This window comes from Taeniopygia guttata, chromosome 12 (assembly GCF_048771995.1).
Source record: "Taeniopygia guttata chromosome 12, bTaeGut7.mat, whole genome shotgun sequence".
Lineage (NCBI taxonomy): Eukaryota > Metazoa > Chordata > Aves > Passeriformes > Estrildidae > Taeniopygia > Taeniopygia guttata.
Window position 1 is genome coordinate 13,562,690 of NC_133037.1, and position 19,663 is coordinate 13,582,352.

The 19,663-nt window shown below is 39.1% G+C and overlaps 1 protein-coding gene across 16 annotated transcripts in view; it reads right to left on the reverse strand.

Moving 5' to 3' along the window:
* The window catches only part of CACNA1D (calcium voltage-gated channel subunit alpha1 D), a 159,136-nt gene that overhangs the window by 62,861 nt on the left and 76,612 nt on the right, over positions 1-19,663 (reverse strand). For all 16 annotated transcript variants that reach the window (XM_030283234.4, XM_030283233.4, XM_030283229.4 and 13 more), the window contains exons 9-15: positions 13,909-14,078; positions 5,865-5,952; positions 5,151-5,177; positions 3,445-3,605; positions 2,641-2,866; positions 2,289-2,496; positions 583-703 (exon numbers count right to left, since the gene is read on the reverse strand). In XM_030283234.4, the coding sequence (XP_030139094.1) occupies positions 583-703; positions 2,289-2,496; positions 2,641-2,866; positions 3,445-3,605; positions 5,151-5,177; positions 5,865-5,952; positions 13,909-14,078 (1,001 nt within the window). The remainder of the gene's footprint in view (positions 1-582; positions 704-2,288; positions 2,497-2,640; positions 2,867-3,444; positions 3,606-5,150; positions 5,178-5,864; positions 5,953-13,908; positions 14,079-19,663) is intronic.

Consider the following 19,663-nt stretch of genomic DNA (forward strand, 5'->3'; position numbering starts at 1 on the left):
ATGTCAAATTCAGTTCTTCAGTCTCTATCAGTTAACCACAAATACTGATACAAATACCATATAGTGCAGAAAACACAGTGTTTTTTGCCCTTTCATCACCTCCTGACCTTTTAAGAACTTCTGAGAGTGGCAGTAGTTTGTTTCTACATAGGGCCAAGGAAATATTTCCAGATCGCTAAAGGCAGGGAAGGGGAACGTTCCAGCAGACTCTGTCCCAGGGTGTGTGCCCAGGGCCCTGCAGAGGCTCCCTGGCCACGCTCAGCCTGTGCCAGAGCTCGGGGCTGCACCGAGCGCTGGGCATGGACGTGGCACCATCGCTGCCCCATGGCTCCAGCGCCCACAAACAGCAGCAGGGCAGGCTCTGCTCCCACAGAAGGAAGAAAGAAAACATTCTGCCTTCTGCCAGGGTGGTGGGCAGAGATGGCCTGGAGGTCACTGCCTCTGGTCCCTCAGGGAACAAGGAAAGGTCTATTTAAAGGACTCGGCACTCGCCCGTGGCCATTTACCCCCTCCCAGAGGGATTTGGTTGATGTCCCTGGCACACAGCCCCACGCAGACCTTTCCAACCAGTGCAAAGGATACAGTTACCACAGATGAAGAGGATAATGAAATATATACAGACGATCATGCCTGAGGATGAGGGACCACCGTATGCCATTATGCCATCATACATGACAGCATTCCAGTCTTCCCCTGTTAGGATCTAAGGAGCAGATTTTAGGAGATTAGTGCATCAAAAGTGAACAGAGAAACACATTTCCTCTGACCACACAGCACACTCAACCTTCTGTATGCATAAAGCAATACCATGTTCTTTTCATTAGTTGTTTTAAAATTCCCATTTAAACAAACATCTCCTGAAAGCTTGGGTTTAACTCTAACAGCTTTTTTGTGCTATGCATTTATATGACTGAACTTCGAAGGTAAAAATAATAAAAATGAAATTTTATTGAAATTTTATTGATCTTGGCATGCCAAAGTAAGAGCCCTGGTTTTCAGTAATGCCACTTATGTAGCAATGCCAACAAATGTCCATCACTGAAAAATCAAGTTAGTATATGCTTAAAGGTTCCTTTTTTCTTCATTTTTAAAAACTGGACAAAAATCTGTACTACAATAAAAATTCTGAGTATTACAGTGCACTTCATGTATTTCTAAGAAACTTTAAAATTATCAGTTCCATCCTGAGAAAATATGTAATAATCACTCTTCTTCCAAGCAATTAAATGGTTGTTTAAGAAAATTAAATACATGCCATTTTCTAAAATTCATTATTGTACAGCTAAACTTATCTGACTAATTTTCATTGCTGGTGAGCATCCAACAGCCTGCTTGCTCCTGAATATCTTCTAAAACTGAAGCAATCTCCATTCCTTTGAAAATGAGACAGCATAAAATCTGAATAAAATGTAACTCAGCTCAGCTGGAAAGTATAGCCTTAAGTTTTTGTAGGGGCAATGTCAAGTCAAATGTGAACACTTTTCCCCATAAGGAAATTTCTCATTGATATTTCCTTATCTTGAAATTAAATTGAAAGATTTTCTGCTTGCTCTGGGCAGCCACCAGATGGGACTTCCATCAAAGTGACAGGAAGCCAACACCAAGGTGAATCCTGCAGGATCAGCTTTTAACTCTCACCTACAATGGCTGAAACCAAATACTGTGGTAATGTACACAGCCAAGAGTGAGAATGGTGAGCAAACAAAACCAAACAGACTAATTCCAGTACCCAAACTGGGAAAAATAAGTTTTAAAAAAGAATTACAAATAAGTGAAAAGTAAACTCGAAGCATGTCCCTACCATTTCACTAGTAGCAGACAAGTTTGCCTTAAGATTTTAATAAAACCTGGTCTCTAAAGAAATTAATGCTTATTTTTATGTTATAGTGATATGACCCCAATGTAAATATGCGCTCTTTAAAGGCTTCTTATTTTTTCTTGCTTGAGAACAGCAGAAATGTTACACAACCAACAAAGTTAAAGAAAATAATTTGATCAAAATAAATATGACACTCCACCTCTGCTTCTAGTCATGTGTTTGATAGAGAAAGGAGATTTAACTCTGTGAAGTAACACCACAGCTATGTTGCACAGATAGATCAAAGAAGATATGAAACAAATGGTACAAATGGTGCAAAGTTACCAGAGTACTGAATTTAATGAGCAGAATGCTACTTAAAGTAAACTGAATAAATAGTATTCATTATTTTATTTTCAGGCAACATGATCACTTAAACAGTTTTGTTGATCAAAGGTAAAATGTCTCATACAGGATGAAAGAAAGTTACCTGGAATACAGTTAAAAGGGCTTGTGGAAAATTATCGAAGGTGCTCCGTTTTGTTTGAGTTTCATCAAAATTAAATTTGCCTCCAAACAGCTGCATTCCAAGCAACGAGAAGATTATGATGAAGAGGAAAAGCAGAAGCAACAGTGAAGCAATGGACTTCATTGAGTTTAACAAGGATGCTACCAAGTTGCTCAGGGATGCCCAGTGCCTATAAATTAAAATGCGTGTGTTAACACACACCAAAAAAACCCCAAACAAAACAGTAAAAGAGCAGTGCATGATGAAGTATTACAAAATAATTGCTGATCACTCTTCAGCTATCCTTAGAATTAGCAGTATTAGATAATCTTACCTTGTTACTTTAAAAATACGCAGGAGACGAACACAGCGAAACACTGAAATTCCAAGGGGTGACATAATTTCCAACTCCACCAAAATGGTTTCAACAATGCCACCACAAACAACGAAGCAATCAAAGCGGTTAAAGAGAGAAACAAAATAGGCCTGTAGGCCCAAGCTGTACATCTTTACTAACATTTCACAGGTGAATAAAGCCAGAAGAACTTTATTTGCGATATCTGGAACAAAATATTAAAGAAAAAGATATTCTGAATTGCCTCATAGATTCCATTTTTATTTTAACATATTAGTACCATACTTTCTATGTGAGTTTGCAGCTTTTTGCTTCAAAATGAAGTACTGCTTTTTATGTTGGACTGTAGTTGATGCTTAAGTGGCAAAAGTTACACAAGGATGTAAAGCTTCCTGCCAGCTATAAACTATTCATCTTTCCAATATGTTGTGCAGTTCATGGTTCCTCAGCTCACAGCTTGAGTCCACACTGTAACTTAAGCAACCAGCCCACAGCAAGTCCTGCTGTGCCAGTTCCCACTTCCTCCTCATCTTTCAAGCACAGTTTCACGATAAAAGTACAGTTATTTACAATTTAGCATTGTCAGGTCTGTGCTGCTGCATTACTCAGCTGTGTTACAGCTATGAAAATCAAAGACCACATTCAGCCATTTCTTTTATCTCCCTCTGGCTGGGCTGAATATCCTTCAGACAGCAAACAACAAAATGGCAAAGTACAAAAGTAGCCACTGATAAAACGCATCTACCCATAGTCAAGACCAGGACAAACAATTTTTGACTGTACCTTGGATCTGGGTCAGCCAGTCAGGTTGATTGTAATGCTCTGATGAGATAGTTAACGTGTTCAAAAAGACCAAGACAATAACAAGCCAATAAAATGTGACAGATTTTACTGCAGCCCTACATTTTCTTCTGTTAAAGCGGTTCCAGCGACGCCAGCGTCGACTAAAAGTTCAAATAAAAATAAATTTATTATTATATGGAAAACACATATGAACTTAAGGAGAGTGTGGTTTTCTTCTGTGTAGAAAACAAGTTCAGTTGTTTCTGTGTGAGCAGGTGTATTCTCACAAATATGTGTATAATACTTCAGTAGCTGTGTAAATCATTACAGTTGCAGGTTAAGGACTGCTAACTTGTTATTCCTTTTTTTACATTTCCTTATAGATTTCTAAATGTAAACCACAACATTTGGAGACTCCAATTGCCTGTGACATAATTAGATTAAGCTGCATTTAACATTTCATTGGGTAACGAAGTATATCTATCTTTCCAAGGCCCTATACACTTAATAGCAATACAGAAAAGTCAATGAATCCGCTCAGAATTCAAATTAAATTCCATCTAAAAATGTAGGCTTTGAGTTAAACCACAAAGAGAATTCTGGCAGGATTAAACAGAATAGGAATGCTGAGGTCACCTTTTAGAAATCTACCCTATAACATCAGAAATCTTCTTCAGTAATTCCTAGAGATTTCTACTGATGTGCACTGAAATTGTGTCAGTGGGCAAATGTCTGTAAAATAAATAAGAGTGACAAGCTGAGGCTGTACCTAGATATGAGCTGGATTCACAAGTGCTGATATCTCCTTGGACTCATAAAACTAGATTTCTCTCCTTCACTTCTGGGAACTCTGTTCAAGCATTAACTAAGTTGTCTTTGTGCATCTTAAATTTGTACTTGTAGTAATGGAAATTAATACTGGTTTTAGATACCAGTACAGACGTTTTTGAGCTTTTGTGGTATTCTAACCATATAAAGGAAAAATATCCTGCCCTGACCTAAATCAACATGGAATTCAAGAACACTCTTATCTTGCCAATCCCCTGCTCTAAACGCCATGTCCATAGCCATCAGCAGGATGCCTCACTCCCTAGGTAGCTTAAACTGTTTTTACACTCACAGAACAACCTATCATTGCAGTCCATGAGACAAGAACAACAATGGTGGCAAACCTCACTTATAAGACTCACAAGCAGGCTCAAACTACATAACTCCAAGCTTTCTGAAGCCAGTGGGGCTATTTTTTTTGTTTTCCCCAAAAAGATGTTTGGAACCAGTGACAGCAAAGTAAAGTATATCAAACTGGTACATATATGAATGTGTATCAATAAAATAGGCATACATAAGCAGACTACAAAAGGAAAACAAAAATTCAAAAAGGAGAATAGCAGTAAATTTCTCCATTACACTGATACAAGTAAAGGCATGTTCCCAAAGATTAACTTCTATTTTGACTTGTAGTGCAGCAGGTAGGCGAGCTTGCAATGAAAAGCATTTTCTATTTTCATCCAAAGGCATTTTGACATTACTTTCAAAACAATATCCTTGATAAGTTATGGCCTGACTTACTTTGTGCTCAAACTCAATGCACTGACATTTCAGAATAACATTCCAGAAGCTGGAGTGAGGATCAGCCCAGAAGAGTGAGAATTGGACCAAGATTTTGCATTTACCTTAGAATGTGATTATAAGAGGAAAATACTAACCTGAACTTGGATTTTGAGATGGTTTGACTAGAAGAAAAAGGAAAATACATTTTTAAGAATGGGAGGAAAGTAATTAACAGATTCATTTTCTTTAGAATTTTGCATTGGCATTACCCATACATAAAACAAACTTTTAACAAAATGCATCATGAATGTTGAAATCCTTTTGTCTGTTATTTATTTTCTGAAATACCGTTTTTAAAGCCTTACAAATTTTATTAGTGAAAGAAAGGAAATCTCCTTTAAAACTCAGTAAATAAACCATGAATAAACATGTAGAAGCTGCCTGGAATTCAGGAAAATCTGAGCAAATAAATACTGAACACCATGGGTTATAGAAATATTCCCATACTTTCAGTTATTGTCTAAAAAATATATATTCTCCAGGTCAAACACAATTTAACAGAAAATATTTGGTTTTACTGTTGTTAGAAACTTCCATTCTTTTCTTATCATTCTGGACAAAAATAATATTTTATAAAAGCATTCAGAAAATCACAATTCCACTCCAAGATGAGTTGAATTGTTTTACATCATCTTAACCTGAGAATTTTAGGAGTGCTTTAAGACTTTTATAATTCGTCTAATATCAAAGTGCCATACAAAGCCTGGCTATGTCAAGGCACTTTTGGCTAAATGGGCAGTGGGGGAAGAGGGAGCCTTTGAGATGCTGAGCTGGTGAGGGGGGAGCTCAGCACCCACCCGTGCACTCACCACAGGCTCCCGCAGCACGCCGGGCTCTCCCCTTCCCCGCTGACGTTCTCCGTGTTCACCGACTCCGTCTCGCTGGTGGGCATGCTCGCTGTGGGGACACAAAACTGCCTCAGAGCCAGCACCACGCCAGGCATGGCACAGCTGGCATCTCCTGGCCTGTGGCAAGGGGGCCTCCAGCTCTGCTGAGAGCCTGGAAGATCTGAGGAGTCGTAGATGAAGTCAGACACTTCATCAGTCCTCCTCTCTCACCGAAAGGAAGCACGCAGAATTCCAGAGAGAATGGTGGCTTTTATTTCTTTTTTGTTTCTTTTTACTGATTCAAGGAAATTGCTTACACTGCAGAGTATAAAGTAGAGGAAATTTGTACAAAGAGTATGCTACCCCAGAAAAGATTCTGAAACTTTTCACTTTGAGAAGTGTTCTGTTAACATTTTGGAGGTGCTTTTCAGTTGAAGTGCTATTAACAAGCTCACTGATTCCAAGGGATATCATCAAACTTCTAAAAGTAGGAACAATCACACCGTGGTCACACTGACCACTCTGCTTTTACTGGCATTATGAATTATCGAGGCAAGATGCCAGAAGTTAAATGTGCTGCAAATACCGTGTGAGCAGCAGGCAGGAGCAGGGCAATGGGAGAATGGTCCTCCAAAGCATGATGAGAATTACCACTAATAAAAAGGGGACAAGTACAATTGCCATAGATTGAATTACTACACATATAGGGGATCATGACTGAGTGGTTATCAACTATGGCTAATAGTTTTTTAGACAAAACTCATTTTCAGCTGGCTCATCACCATTTGTCTTCAAATCAGCTGAAATATAGAGGGAGGACACCTTATGTCAAAAAGTGTTAGGAAATTATGAACAGCCAAAGTTCTCAGTATTTCCTCCTAGGGGAGAGCACTGCTTCCATGTCTGCAAAGCAAGCATGAAAGGAAAACCTCAGAAACAAGAAAAAGATAAATCAATGTTGCTAGTCTATACAGTAGAAACACCAGTTAAAGTAGGAAAGAGAGGTACAAGATGCACTGAAATTACTGTAAAACAGCAAGAACAAAAGCAAAACAGAGCATCCTAAAGGTATTCTGGTGTGTACCTTCCACTGTTCTGATGGTTTGCTTGTTTGGATTTTTTTTTCGGTTTGGTTTGTTGGGAAGGGTTTAAGCCAATGTCTGTGAACTGAGAGTACTCGGGGCAATACACTGTCAACTTCTGAAAGGGAAATCTCACTATTTTAGTAGCCTAAAGGATGATATGAGATTTAATAATCAGACTCTGAATTTTCTGATTTGTGTAGAAATCAGGCACAAAGTGATAAGTGTTAGAAACAGTCTCTCTTCCCACCTCTATATTGCCTCAACACCAACATGAAGACAGAGGAGAAGGGGAAGTGCTGGTTTGGTTTCTGTGCCCATCAGTCCCATCCAAGCTGGAGACTGACAGGTCTGTGCAGGCCAGGTACTCAGCTACTGTTTACAACAGCTGAGAATCTGTCCCCATAAGCAAGTCACTGTTATATGGAATGCTAAACAGAGTGGCATAACAAAGAAAGATCCAAAATATCCATGCAGGTGTTTCAATAAACAAAGCACTTCAGGCAGTAAGCACAGCAAAACCTTCTTTCACAAGGTTCTTCTGTTCTGATGATTCTTTTAAAATATTACTAAAATGACTTTACATGTTAAAAGTCTCTGGTTAGCACCTGCAAGTGTCTCAATTCTAATATCATGCTTCCCTTTATAATCGGTTTTAAAATAATGAATTTTGCTAGTCCCGTAAGAACTTCACAGCTTATAATCAGAGTTCAAAAGGAATTTCAGTCAAAAGTAAAGAAAAAAAATATTTTATGTTAAAATTAACTATTAAAATTTCAAAGGGTTAAAGAACAAAAATCATTAAAATAATTTCAAACATAGTCTCAGGGTTTCAGGACTAAGAATTTTTATTTTAAAATGTCAGTTTCTTTTGAAATAACTATAAGTATGTATAAGCATACCCTGTCTGGTAAAGAACTGGACTGGTTGCCTTGTGCCAGGTGACATCACTGCTGTTAGAGAACACAGCATTATAGTCAGCTAATGATGAAAATTTCAGCACTTGTGATGAGCAACTGCAAAATAAGAGTGCTGAAGTCTTGTTTCACACACTATTAAGAGCTGCCAGGAAAACACAGCAAGGCCTACTTCCACAATTATTGCATAAGTGCAATGTGTCCCACACTTGTATTTCAAATTTATCAACCCTTCTGAAAAAAAAGGTACCTAGAATCCAGTTCTTCATAAACTGTCACTTCACCGAGTGACAAAAAATCTCCATTTAATATAAGTAATGTAAATGCAAGTACATGTAAAAGCAAAGTACTGTCATTTCAACTCAGGTCTACCCTGACTTTGTGTTAGCCCACAATAAGAAATATCAGCCCCTTTTAAACATGATTATGTGAAGAAAAACAAAGTAAAAATATCTTTGTCCCTGCTGAAGTGAGTGTCAGTTCTGCTAATTATTAAATATATCAGAATGTTACTGTTTCAGACACCACAGGGCTCTTGCTGCATCTCTATCCGTGACTTGCAGGTGCTGTATTACAAACAGAGGAGGGAAAAAAAAAGAACCAATTCACATTAGAAACTCAGCTGTCATTATACTGTAATTTATATGTCAAAACTGAAACTTGACAGAAGTACTGAGAAAGGCACCATGTGGAAGTCCAGCTCCAGCAATGCCAGCAAGTCATCAGGTCTTTAGCCAGAGGAAAAGAGCAGCACTGCATGTCCACATCCACTCTGCTAATGCAAGCAACCTGCTAGGTCTCAAAACAACTCAGCTCCATGGCCACAGCTCCATAAGGGCAGGTGGTGTCCATGAGGCAAACACAGCACACAATTTTGAGAGACTTGAGAGACTGATCTCAGCAGGGTCAGCTCTGAGATCTGTAAACTGGCACCCCGGTATTGAAAGGAAGATGCCAAATTTTGTCTTTCCTTTATTCACCTTTTGCCCTTGTTTTACTGGCATTCTTCTGGAAAGATTATCTAGATTTCTAGATCTAATAATCTCTTCAATTAAGCTAACTTGTTTCAAACAAAAGAATGCTTGCATTAGACATTATAAGCAACCCATCCAGCATGCAGCTTAATACTTTCCTGAGTGGATAGAAAACAGGTCAAACACATCAACTACTACATTTTGCTTCTGTGGATAAGAATATAACATGAGAAAAACAATCCATTGTATTCATGAGGTACTCTATGGAGCTTTCAGACTTTGGAGCAGGGATTTCAAATTCCACTCCAGGATGTAAGATAACACAGTGAAGAGCAAGCCACTGTCTATCAGCAATGGTGTGCCCTCGCCAGGTAGAGTTAGAAGAAATAAATTGTGTAATCCTGAAATACAACAATTCAGTGTCACTGTAGAATCGAGAAGCAGGCTAAAATATAACCTGAATTACTGAATTGTGGTTTCAAGTATTATTGTTGGAAATGTTTTCCTCTCTAATGTAAATTATTAAAATTTTAGGCTGTTTCAACTTCAACAGTCCACCTTCAATCCATAGGCTGATGTCATTTTCACACTGGTAGATGCTGGGCAGGCTCGTGTTTACATGTGCTGAAGGAAAAGTGCTGCAGAAGTAGAGAGATCTGCACAGCTCATCAGTATTAGCTACTGCAGAAAATCTTGACATTATATTAAACTGGCAAAATTTTAGATTACTCTTACAGAAAAATTCATGTTCTGTTTGCTAGTAATGGCCAACCAATTCTTTGAATTGCTGGTTTCAAAATTTTCCTAATTCTTTCTCAAATTAGTACATGAATTTTCTGAATCCTTTTTACCTAATCTTTGAGGTAGTTGAACAGGAAAACAGAGTGAAAAAAAATCCCCAAAGTGGCAACATTATAATTGCAAATTCATCTCAAATTTTCCTAAATCAGCTGTATGCCCAGAAAACACTTCATAAAGAAGTGGCACTATCTCTTCTGACTGTGAAGTTTCTTGGGGTAAATTCAGTTTAAGGAGTCTGCTTGGAAATGTTCTCCATGATAGCGCAGCAAGATATCTTTCTCATAGAGCAGATTTAATGTTGTTGTAGATCATTCTTACGGGCTCTCTTTTTATAGGCAGCCCATGGAAAAGCAGTATAAGGCTGGCTGCATAGCAGTGGAAGGAGAGCAAACAAATTGGGTTTTGTTATAGTAGCATCACTGAACCAATCACTTGTAGCCTGATGGATGACACTGAAAGAGCCTTGGGAATGTTTCATATTCTACACACATGATGCTTTTAATGGACATACAGGTAGAGGAATACAAAAAAACTATTTTGTGTTGTGTTTCTAATCCAGACAGTCTATACTTCAACTCCTCAGATCAGCATAATCATCTCAGGAAGAAATAAACTTAGGCCGTTCATTTGTACTTTGGCAAAACCCTACTCACAGAAGGTGCACCTGCCCTGCAAGGCAGAAGAATCCAAGTCAGTGCCCATGATTTTGGGATGCCTTTGACGTGCAAGGTCAGGCACCAGCCATGGCACAGCAGCCACTGCCAGCAGGTGCCAGGCAGTGCCAGGCTGGTCCTGACAGACATCAGAACCTGACCCTGCTTGTTTAAGGGCTGTGTTGAAATACAAAGTTCAAATTAAAATTGCAAGTGTCTTCTCACAACTCTTCTGCAAACTGTGTCAGCACACAGAGCTGAGTGAGCTATCAGACAGTGATATGCAAATATCTATGTCTAACAGTTGCACAAGCGATTTCAAGCAGACTCGGTGTTTGTACAAAATGAGTCTATCGGGTCCTAGCAATTTCTGACTTAGAATTCTGCATTCTCTAAAGTAACTGGATGAGAGTTTCAGCTTCAGTCTGGGCCCCAATAGGAATTGTTAGGACAGCAAGAAAGCCAGTTGGTCAAATAACTTAGATAGGACTAAAACTAGATCTCCTAACTATTGCAACTGTGCTCATGTCAAAACAGGACATTTGCCAGTATTAAAACAGGCAGATTTGAAAATAATTATCATACTCTAAACCTCCTGTCCATCTCCAGTGTGGGTGGGGAAAAGTGAATAAAATAAATTGCAGAACCAAACTATCAATAACAAAAGGAGATACAGTAAAAGCTTGTTGTGTTTTGTTAGCTTCTACATCATAAGTATCAAAAGTAAATAGTAAGTATTATCATCATGCTGTTCTAAGCTTACACTATGATGCATTGTAAAACTTGTAAAATACTTTTATTACTTTCTTCATGCCTAAATTTAAAATACATTTTTGATCTGGGTTACCTGACTTCTGAAAAAGAAAACCTATTCTTCAAGAACAGCCACAGACAAAGACACTTCAGTGGAAATCTGAACAGATTAAACACTCTGCTTTAAGGAGGTAGAGCAGCACCTCTATTTAAACATGCACTTCAACCAGGAGGAAGGTCTGCATGCACGAGGGTTCCATGCTACAGAGGGGTGTGCCTCGGTTAGAGAAATGCAAACAATCTGTGCTCCCGAAAGCTACCACATCCAATGCAGTATGGGCAGAAAAGAAAAGTTCAACTGCAAATCCGAACACGTTTTACCATGTTTATTGGAAGAACGGCCAAAGCAGCTAAGTCTGCTTTTCTTCTTGTCTTCCATTAAGTCAGCCAGTGTAAGCCCTGGGGAAGCACATGTAATCCCAGCAGTGACGCGGGAGGTGGCAGCAGTCGCAACGCAAAAAACAAAACCGTGTCCGTACACACATCACAGGCAAGGTTAGGCAAAACAGACCGACATCACCGGCAGCGCAACTGATCGCAGCTAAACCCCTCACCTCTCACGGATCCTCGCATTTTGAGCTAAATTCGCAGTGCTTTGAAGGCAATGGAAGTTTTTTCATTGGCTTCAGGATAATCAGCTATTGGTTCATAATAAAGATTTCCAACTTTCACTAAAGGCATGCTTACAATTCTAGTAATTAATAGGTATTCTGTTATTCAACAGCATTGAATACCTGCCCATTATCAGCAACAGAGATATACAAATGCATAGGATTTATAAATAAATGACTTAATGACTTCTCTGATTAGAAATTTTCCAGTGCTGGGGGGACATTGCAGGAACCTCAACTACAATTTTAAACAATTACATGACAAGCTATTAAACACTGACTTAACCATCTTTTCTACCTTTCTATTTCTACCTTTGCCTGCCACAGAAATCTTCTGCATCCTAAACCCAGAGCTTTTCTACATCATTGAGGAGCACCGTGGTGATCATCCATCTCCATAAACCAGCAGTAACCTGGATCACCCAGAGGTTTAGATATTCAAAGCAGGGACACAGTTGCCTAGAAGCCTGAAAATTATAATTCTATCTTGGGACCCGTTTCTACTTACTGCTTCCAAGATGGCTCAAGAGAAAAACATCACTGGTATATTTCAACTGAATTTATTTCCTAATAGTATCTGAACTGCAAGGAGGTGGAGCAACTTGGCAACCCTGCCTCCTTTACAGGCTGTTGCAGTTGATATTAACATTGAAAAACCAAGCCACATATTTAAGGACACATGCATAAATCCAGGAGTGCTATGAGATTGCCTGTTCACTGGAAATTTCCACACAAAAGCATATATGTCTGCCTGAAATTAAATTTTTGGCATTTGTCTTTAAGCTCTTTTAATTACTTTCCTTCTATTTTCACTCTGCAAGTCTTCTACAACCTTTAACTTAGTCTAAAATTATGCCTAAATTAATAGTTTAGACTTGAAAGTTATTTCAGACTCAGTAGATGTGCAAAGTATTTTTTTATCTGTATGACCTCAAAGCTGTTTAAGGAATGCCAGAACAAATGGGGTTTTTTGCAGCCTATTAACAAACATCCAATTTGAACAGGACAAAAAGGGTTCTCTGGATAAACCCAGTCCACTGGCACCACAGCTGACAACCCAGTCATCCAACACTCTATGCAAACTCAGCATCACCTACAATTCTACACAGCAGCCTTGTACAAAGTGTATTTACTCCACAAAATGTGCCATCTTTTACATCTCAGGCTTAGGATTGTATACTGGTACTCAAACCCACAGTTTATGCACTCCTTCCACACATTGGTAGCAATAACTAAGTATAGTGAGCTCTGGTTTTTTGCTCTGTTCTAGATAAAAGTTCTATTTGTGCAACACATTTTCCAATAGACATAAATTATTCCTTTCCAGTGGTGCTGGAATCATCACCAACCCACAGTTTCCCTTGCAGCCTCTCATAAAATCAATGTTCTTCCAGCCAGTAACACAATTCCATATTCCCATTCTTTGCTTTTATTGTGAACTAGAGGACTAATAAAATTCTGAAACTCAAATATTTTGAAAAAATACTACTATGTCTGCAATACAGAGATAAGTTTAAAAACAGATACTTCAATATCAAACTACAGGATAAATTACCTGGTTTAACAGCCTACTGTTAAATAAATACATCATAAATTATATTTCTTAGTGTCAAGTGAAAATCCTACAAGATTTCATTTATTGCACACCCAGTTAAGACAAGTCGTAAAAGATGTTTTCTATTGTATTCTGAATATCAAAAAGAAAGACCCAGAATGTTGTCTTCCTACTTCAATAACAACAAAAAATCCTCAGTATTAGCATAAGGTTATTTCTTAACTGTAACTCCATTTTTAAGCTCTTTATATCATTATTGTTTCCCTTGCATGCACCCACAGTAAAACACATTTTAAGGATTTACAATGAGACTTAGTGGGACATGGCTTCTCTGCACTAACTCTTTCCAGAGCACAAATAAAGCAAAGCTTCTAAGTCTCAACAGTGACTGAATGCAGACAGTGATTTATACATGGACACCCCCAGCAGAATTTTGTTGTAAGATTCCAAATTACCTTCCGTGACTCAGCATCTCCAAATGTACAGACAATTGCTCTGCTAACCAACAATTCTGCAAACAGGGAAAGGGAAAGCACTGGCCAGGCTGCCTTCCCTGCAGTGTAACACCCTCAAGAGGAATCAAACTGTGCCCACAGAAGTAGAGAGGAAGGAATACGTACTGTTCCTCTTGCCTTCTTCATCAGCCTCTTCATCATTCTCGGGGTCAATGTCTTCTGCCTGGGTAATCCAGTCTAAATATCCCTTCAGGTCTTCTTCAAGCTGCTGTTTTTCACGTAGCTTCTGAAAGTCTCCTCGGGCCTTGGCTTTTTCCCTTTCTTTGGAAAATTCTCTATCAAACGCAGATAAAGCAGAAAAAAAACACTGATTGACAAACTCACTGGCATTTGGATCAAAGTCTTGACACTGCAGATTAACAGAGTGACATAGAAAATACACCGAAGTTTGGAGTGCTGCTTTGAAAACAAGGTAGAGGTGCAAAGAAGTCATGGCAAATCCCTACCACGTTACATCTCAACTTTCAGAGCTTTTGTGATTTAATCAAAAATTAAGCAGTATTTTTGACACTTCCCATAAGGGAAGAGTCCATTCTCCCCATTTAATTGCTACTCTTCTATACAGATCTTAAAATTTCTTTTATCTGCAAATTGAAACTAACTTGTAATAATGAAGCAATTTCACATGTAAATATTACGTTTCAGTGAAAAGAAAATTCTGGTATCCCGTTCTTAAATCTTTCCTCTTGCAGCCACAGTTCATTGGCCACGTCCAAACATACAGAACAACACTACTAGGCTCTCCCTTAACAATATCACACACAGACTCCTGTGCTGTTGGAAACTCGCTCCCTGCAACAGAACCTAGAATTTCTCTCAGATCAGAAACAGAAACTCAATCCTCTATCTCACTGTCCCTATCTCAAGACAATGTATTGGACTGTTTATCCAGTTTAGTTCATGACTAGGATCAATCAATCAATTATCATGGAATGATAATAATAATGAAATCATGCTCTTTGATGAGGAGATTGGATCAAATGGCCTCCTAAAGTCTTTTTTAACCTGAACTGCCTCATAAATCTAAGTTTCCCTGAATGACACTCACTCGACAACTAACAAGTATATTCTCCCCCACAACATCTCACATGCCAACATTATTACAACTTTTGATGTGATCCACAGCTCCAAATGAGTAACCCTCTTTGCTACAAGGACCAACACATTCCAATTTATCTAAGTATCAACATGTAGTGTTAGGGGCAGGCAAGGATTTTTTGGACTGTATTCTAAATACATACAATTCAGTATTTAAAGTTAAGTTTGTTCTGACTAACAAGTTCATCACTGAAGGGTTTGGGTTGGGAGGGATCTCAAAGCTCATCCCATTTCATGTTCCTGCTGTGGGCAGGAACACCTTCCATTATCCCTGGATGCTCTAAGCCCTGTTCAACCTGGCCTTGGACACTTCCAGGGATGTGGCAGCCACAGTTTCCCTGGGCAACTTGTGCCAGGGCCTCACCACCCTCACAGGGAAGAATTTCTTCCTAATATTGGTCTAAACTTCCTTCATTCAGTTTTAAGCAGTTTACCCCTTGTCCTATTGCTACTCACATTAATCTTACAATAGAGCTTAAGTTAAACTTTAAAAAAAGGCTAGAGCAGTTTCATTTACTATGAATTCACAACTCCTTTATTTATTGATAAATTTCACTTGAAGATATTCCCTAGTTAATATGCTCTTAAGGGGAAATTTATTGAACCACTCAATAATATCCTTTTTCGAGTGGAAAATATTATAAAATTACCATAAGACAAAAATATTTTAAGGTGAAACAATTAGCAATAAAAATATTGCCCTAAGAGAGCATAACAGAATAACAGAAAGTCTCCATTTTTCAAAATAATATTACAGTTTGATGACATACATTATTTGTTTAGAATTGCAAAGACATAATCTCTCCGGGAGGCTTATTTATTTTTATTAGCTTTTTTTGTCTTTAAATATGCCAGAGGAAAAATTTAGTATTTAGAGGACATCCGTAAATTTAAGTGTTAAGCTGTTTACATACAATTATAGTGCTGCTGGAGTTTTTTTTAATGTTATGTTGCAGAAGTTACACAGCTTTCTGCTGCAAATGCTAAGAGGCAGGCACATCTTTTACAGCTGAGGACTTAATTCAACAGCATTTCAGCTTGGCACATGGGGATCATCCTGTTCCATCTGATGGCACTGTAATGAAGATGAAGAATGCCAGTGCTTGCTTTGCATTTGCTACCCTTCACCTGCCATCCTGGACAAGATCCTGCAAAGGGCCATCTCCACACAAAAAATGCCAGTGAAAGAGAGAGCTCTAAAGATCTCTCTGACAGATAAGCACTCTGAAAAATAAGCAGAGTAATTTCACAAGTCAATAAGAAACTGTTTGGGTTAAGGAATGCTGGGTTGAAGCTGCTTTCAGAGGGAGGATTAGAGATTGTCCTTTACACCTGACTGAGGCACCGCACTCGTGACTCACTTCCCACAGGCAGATCTCTGAGCTACCATGGCAGAGCAGGAAATGAGAAGTAACGAACCTTGCTGGCTTTTACTAAGTATTCGTGTGGTTTTTATTTAAAGTCCTTCAGGTATTTCTCATTAATTCAAAGGAGATGTGATGCATAAGGGTGAAGTAAAACAAAAGTTGCTGTTATTATATAGAGTGAAGTGAATGAAATAAATTTTTTATTAATCAGCTGGCAAGGCTGATACTTTGACCAGAACTTCACCCATGGCTGAGCCGCTCTCTGACTTCACATTAAAACAGCTGCATGCAGAGAATTAAACCTAGTTTTTATATACACAGTTGATTCTGACCTTTCCTTCCAATACTGCACAGAAGTCAGATGCTGCCTTGCTACAGGCTGCTGCAATGTATCAGTAGGGGGAGATGCAAGGGTGCTTATTTCCATGATATTTAAAAATTTCCATTTTATTTTTAAAACTTGACTGTTTATAAGGAACTATAAAACATGAGAAGGCAATTTTCTTCAGGGGAGGGAAGAACCTGGCTCTATGCTATTTTTTTCCTATCACACCCACAATGAAGGGAGATCCCTCAGACACATATGTATGTACTTCTTTCACTTAAATGCCATTAATAAGAAAGGAGAATTTAATAGAACTGGAAAGCAATTAATTTCCTATAATGAATTGATGCAAAACAAAAGCATCTCCTTTATTTTGGCCAAGAAATAAGTAATTTGAAAAAGATGATGGGGTGAGACGAGGGAAAGATGTTGGCTCTTTTAAGCTTCTGACAAAGACATTGGGACAAAAAGATACTTGAATATTTCAGTAAAAATATATAGACATTGGCTGATCTCCTGGGAGGACTAAAACAGCTGCTTGTGCAGCATTTCATGGCTGTGGAATAGGAAGGGTGGGCTCAGGGCAGAAAAGTTCTCAGTTCTGTAGGCAACATGGGAACTGACGTGGTCAGACTGGTGGCCTGAACTGGCCTTCCTGCCATCAACCCAGCACTCAGGCCAGCAGCCTCTGGAGCTGACAGGTTCAAGAAACTGCACATTAATTGCAGTAAGTGGACTTAAGCTCTGTAAATATTTGGTTTCACAAATGCCTGTGCTAAGAGCTAACTTTGAAACACGTATTTCTTTCTAGTTTGATAAATTGACCTGATATTTGAAAGTATTTTGGGCAGGGGGTGCTGCATCTGCAGCACAAAAGAGACATCACTTGCAAAATAAAGCATTTTATGGAAACTAATTTACATAATCTCATTTACTTTTAGTGATAACGAACCTATTATATAAAATTCAGGGTTTATTTCAGTTGCCCAAAAATTCCTTGTCTCCTAGCAGAAAGATTATCTCATTTCTCTGTTCAGGCACAACACCATTATCATCAATGGTTGTTGAGGCAGAAGCATATAAAATGCAGGGCTTGAATTCATGCTTCAGTAGTCTGGGGTAATCATTCCAGATTTTTCTTTCTCCAGCAGAGTGAAATAACCCCTACTGGTATGCATCAGTCAGGAATGGCTTGATGCAACAAGGTGGAAGTGGCAGCAGGGAGTGCCTGCTGGGACTCAATTACATCTCCCCGGTTCTCACACCTTAAATTACAGGCAGGGAGTCATATTAACCAAAATTCCTGAGGCAATTTGTTGAAAGGCTTTTGGTATACTGGTATACTGAACCTTCTGTCTGTGTACTCACAGATATAATAACTAGAGGCAGCCATACCAGCCTCCAACCAGCTGAAAGCTTTCCCATGCTAAAGGCCAGGGACATTTCATCAGGGGGCCTGCTCAGCACCATGACTGTTCCTGAAACTCCTGTGTGTCCCTAGGCATTGATGATGGGAAACAAATAGGTGCTTTTGATATCAGAGCATAAACCAGGACACAAATCCTTTGCTAGCAGTATTCCAGCCCTTTCGTGTCACTGCAAATGCAGTGGGAGGGAGAGTGAATCTCCTGCAGTACAGAGCTCACTGCACACAGGGTCTGGTATGTGGAAAGTGTTAAGCTAATTCTATATGTAGAGCTGCCACCCAGACATCCCAGACTCATTTATTCACAGAGAACAGTCACATAATAACAAAAATGTACTCACACGAGTACAGTGTTGGCCACCAGACTTGCAGGAGAGGTTTCACACAGTGGTAACCATACCAACCAACAAACCAACGGAATCAAGTCAGAGAACTAAAACTACTTCAAGTGTACAGCTAAGCACGGACAGCAGCTCACAGCTGGGTATAAAGTGTAACAGATGTGGACAGACATAAAAAGGGTTAACTAACATCTCATTTTTAATTACAGGAGTTTTGTATACATCATGGTCATCCCTTCTTTTAGGGGAAAAAAAATCACAGGCTGAACACTAGAATTATTACTGTAGGGCAAAACCAAAAAGTCCTAGCAGGAATTCTCCTTGAGCAAGGAGCATTGGGCTCTTGATGGGGAAATGCAAACTGGTATTACATGGCTATCTCTATGCAGTTTGCTAGCAATTACCAAAATGTGCAGCAGCTCTGTGGAGCAAGGGCCTGTCCAGCCTTACAGTGCCAGAGTGCCCATGGAGGCTGTGGGATCACCAGCAGGAACAGACAGACAGGGAATCGTTTGATAGAGCACCAGAACTGAGATCTGCTGTTTCAGACCACTGTTAATTAGATTTGCATATTGAGATGTGCCCCTCCTCTCCTGGGTCCAGCCCCATTTGGCTCAGGACATTCTGGATATCCCTTGGCAGAAGAAGGGGCAGGTGTGAGCAGGACCAAACGCTGCCATCACCTGACATCGGTTCGTGCCCTCCCCAAGGGGTTTCTGAAACTGCCCTGGGCTGTTCCCTGCCAGGGGCTCCCCAGCAAGCACCCACAGGACTAATCCCTAAAAAATCCTGGTGTGGTGATTCAGAGAGGACTGAAATAAAATCAGTTCCCCAGCAAGCTCTTATTCAAGACTACAGATCTGTCCACACTGACTTTAGTGGTTTCTGTCTAAAGCTATTTACTGCTGCATACAGCTGAAACTATTTGCTGACTATTTATTGCTAGTATATTCAACTGACTGATCAAATATAACATTTTCTTTCAAAAGGAAAGTTTTACTTTCACCAGGTCACAGAAATTACATGAGCCTGCTTCTGCTTATAACTTCTTGAGATCTACAGTGAAGTCCCTCTCCTTGTTGACAATGTATATTCAGTTTATCTACAGGAAGGAGTTAAATTTTCAGCAATAATTTTTATTTTATATTTTTCACTACGCCTTCCTACTGCTGTGAAAAGGAGCCCTGCCAAAACCAGTTCATTTTCCTTTTGCTGAAAGGCTGTGGATGACAGTATACTGCCATTTTCTATTTGGTGCATCATTATTCAAATGTCTTTTTCTATGATTTTTTCCATATATACT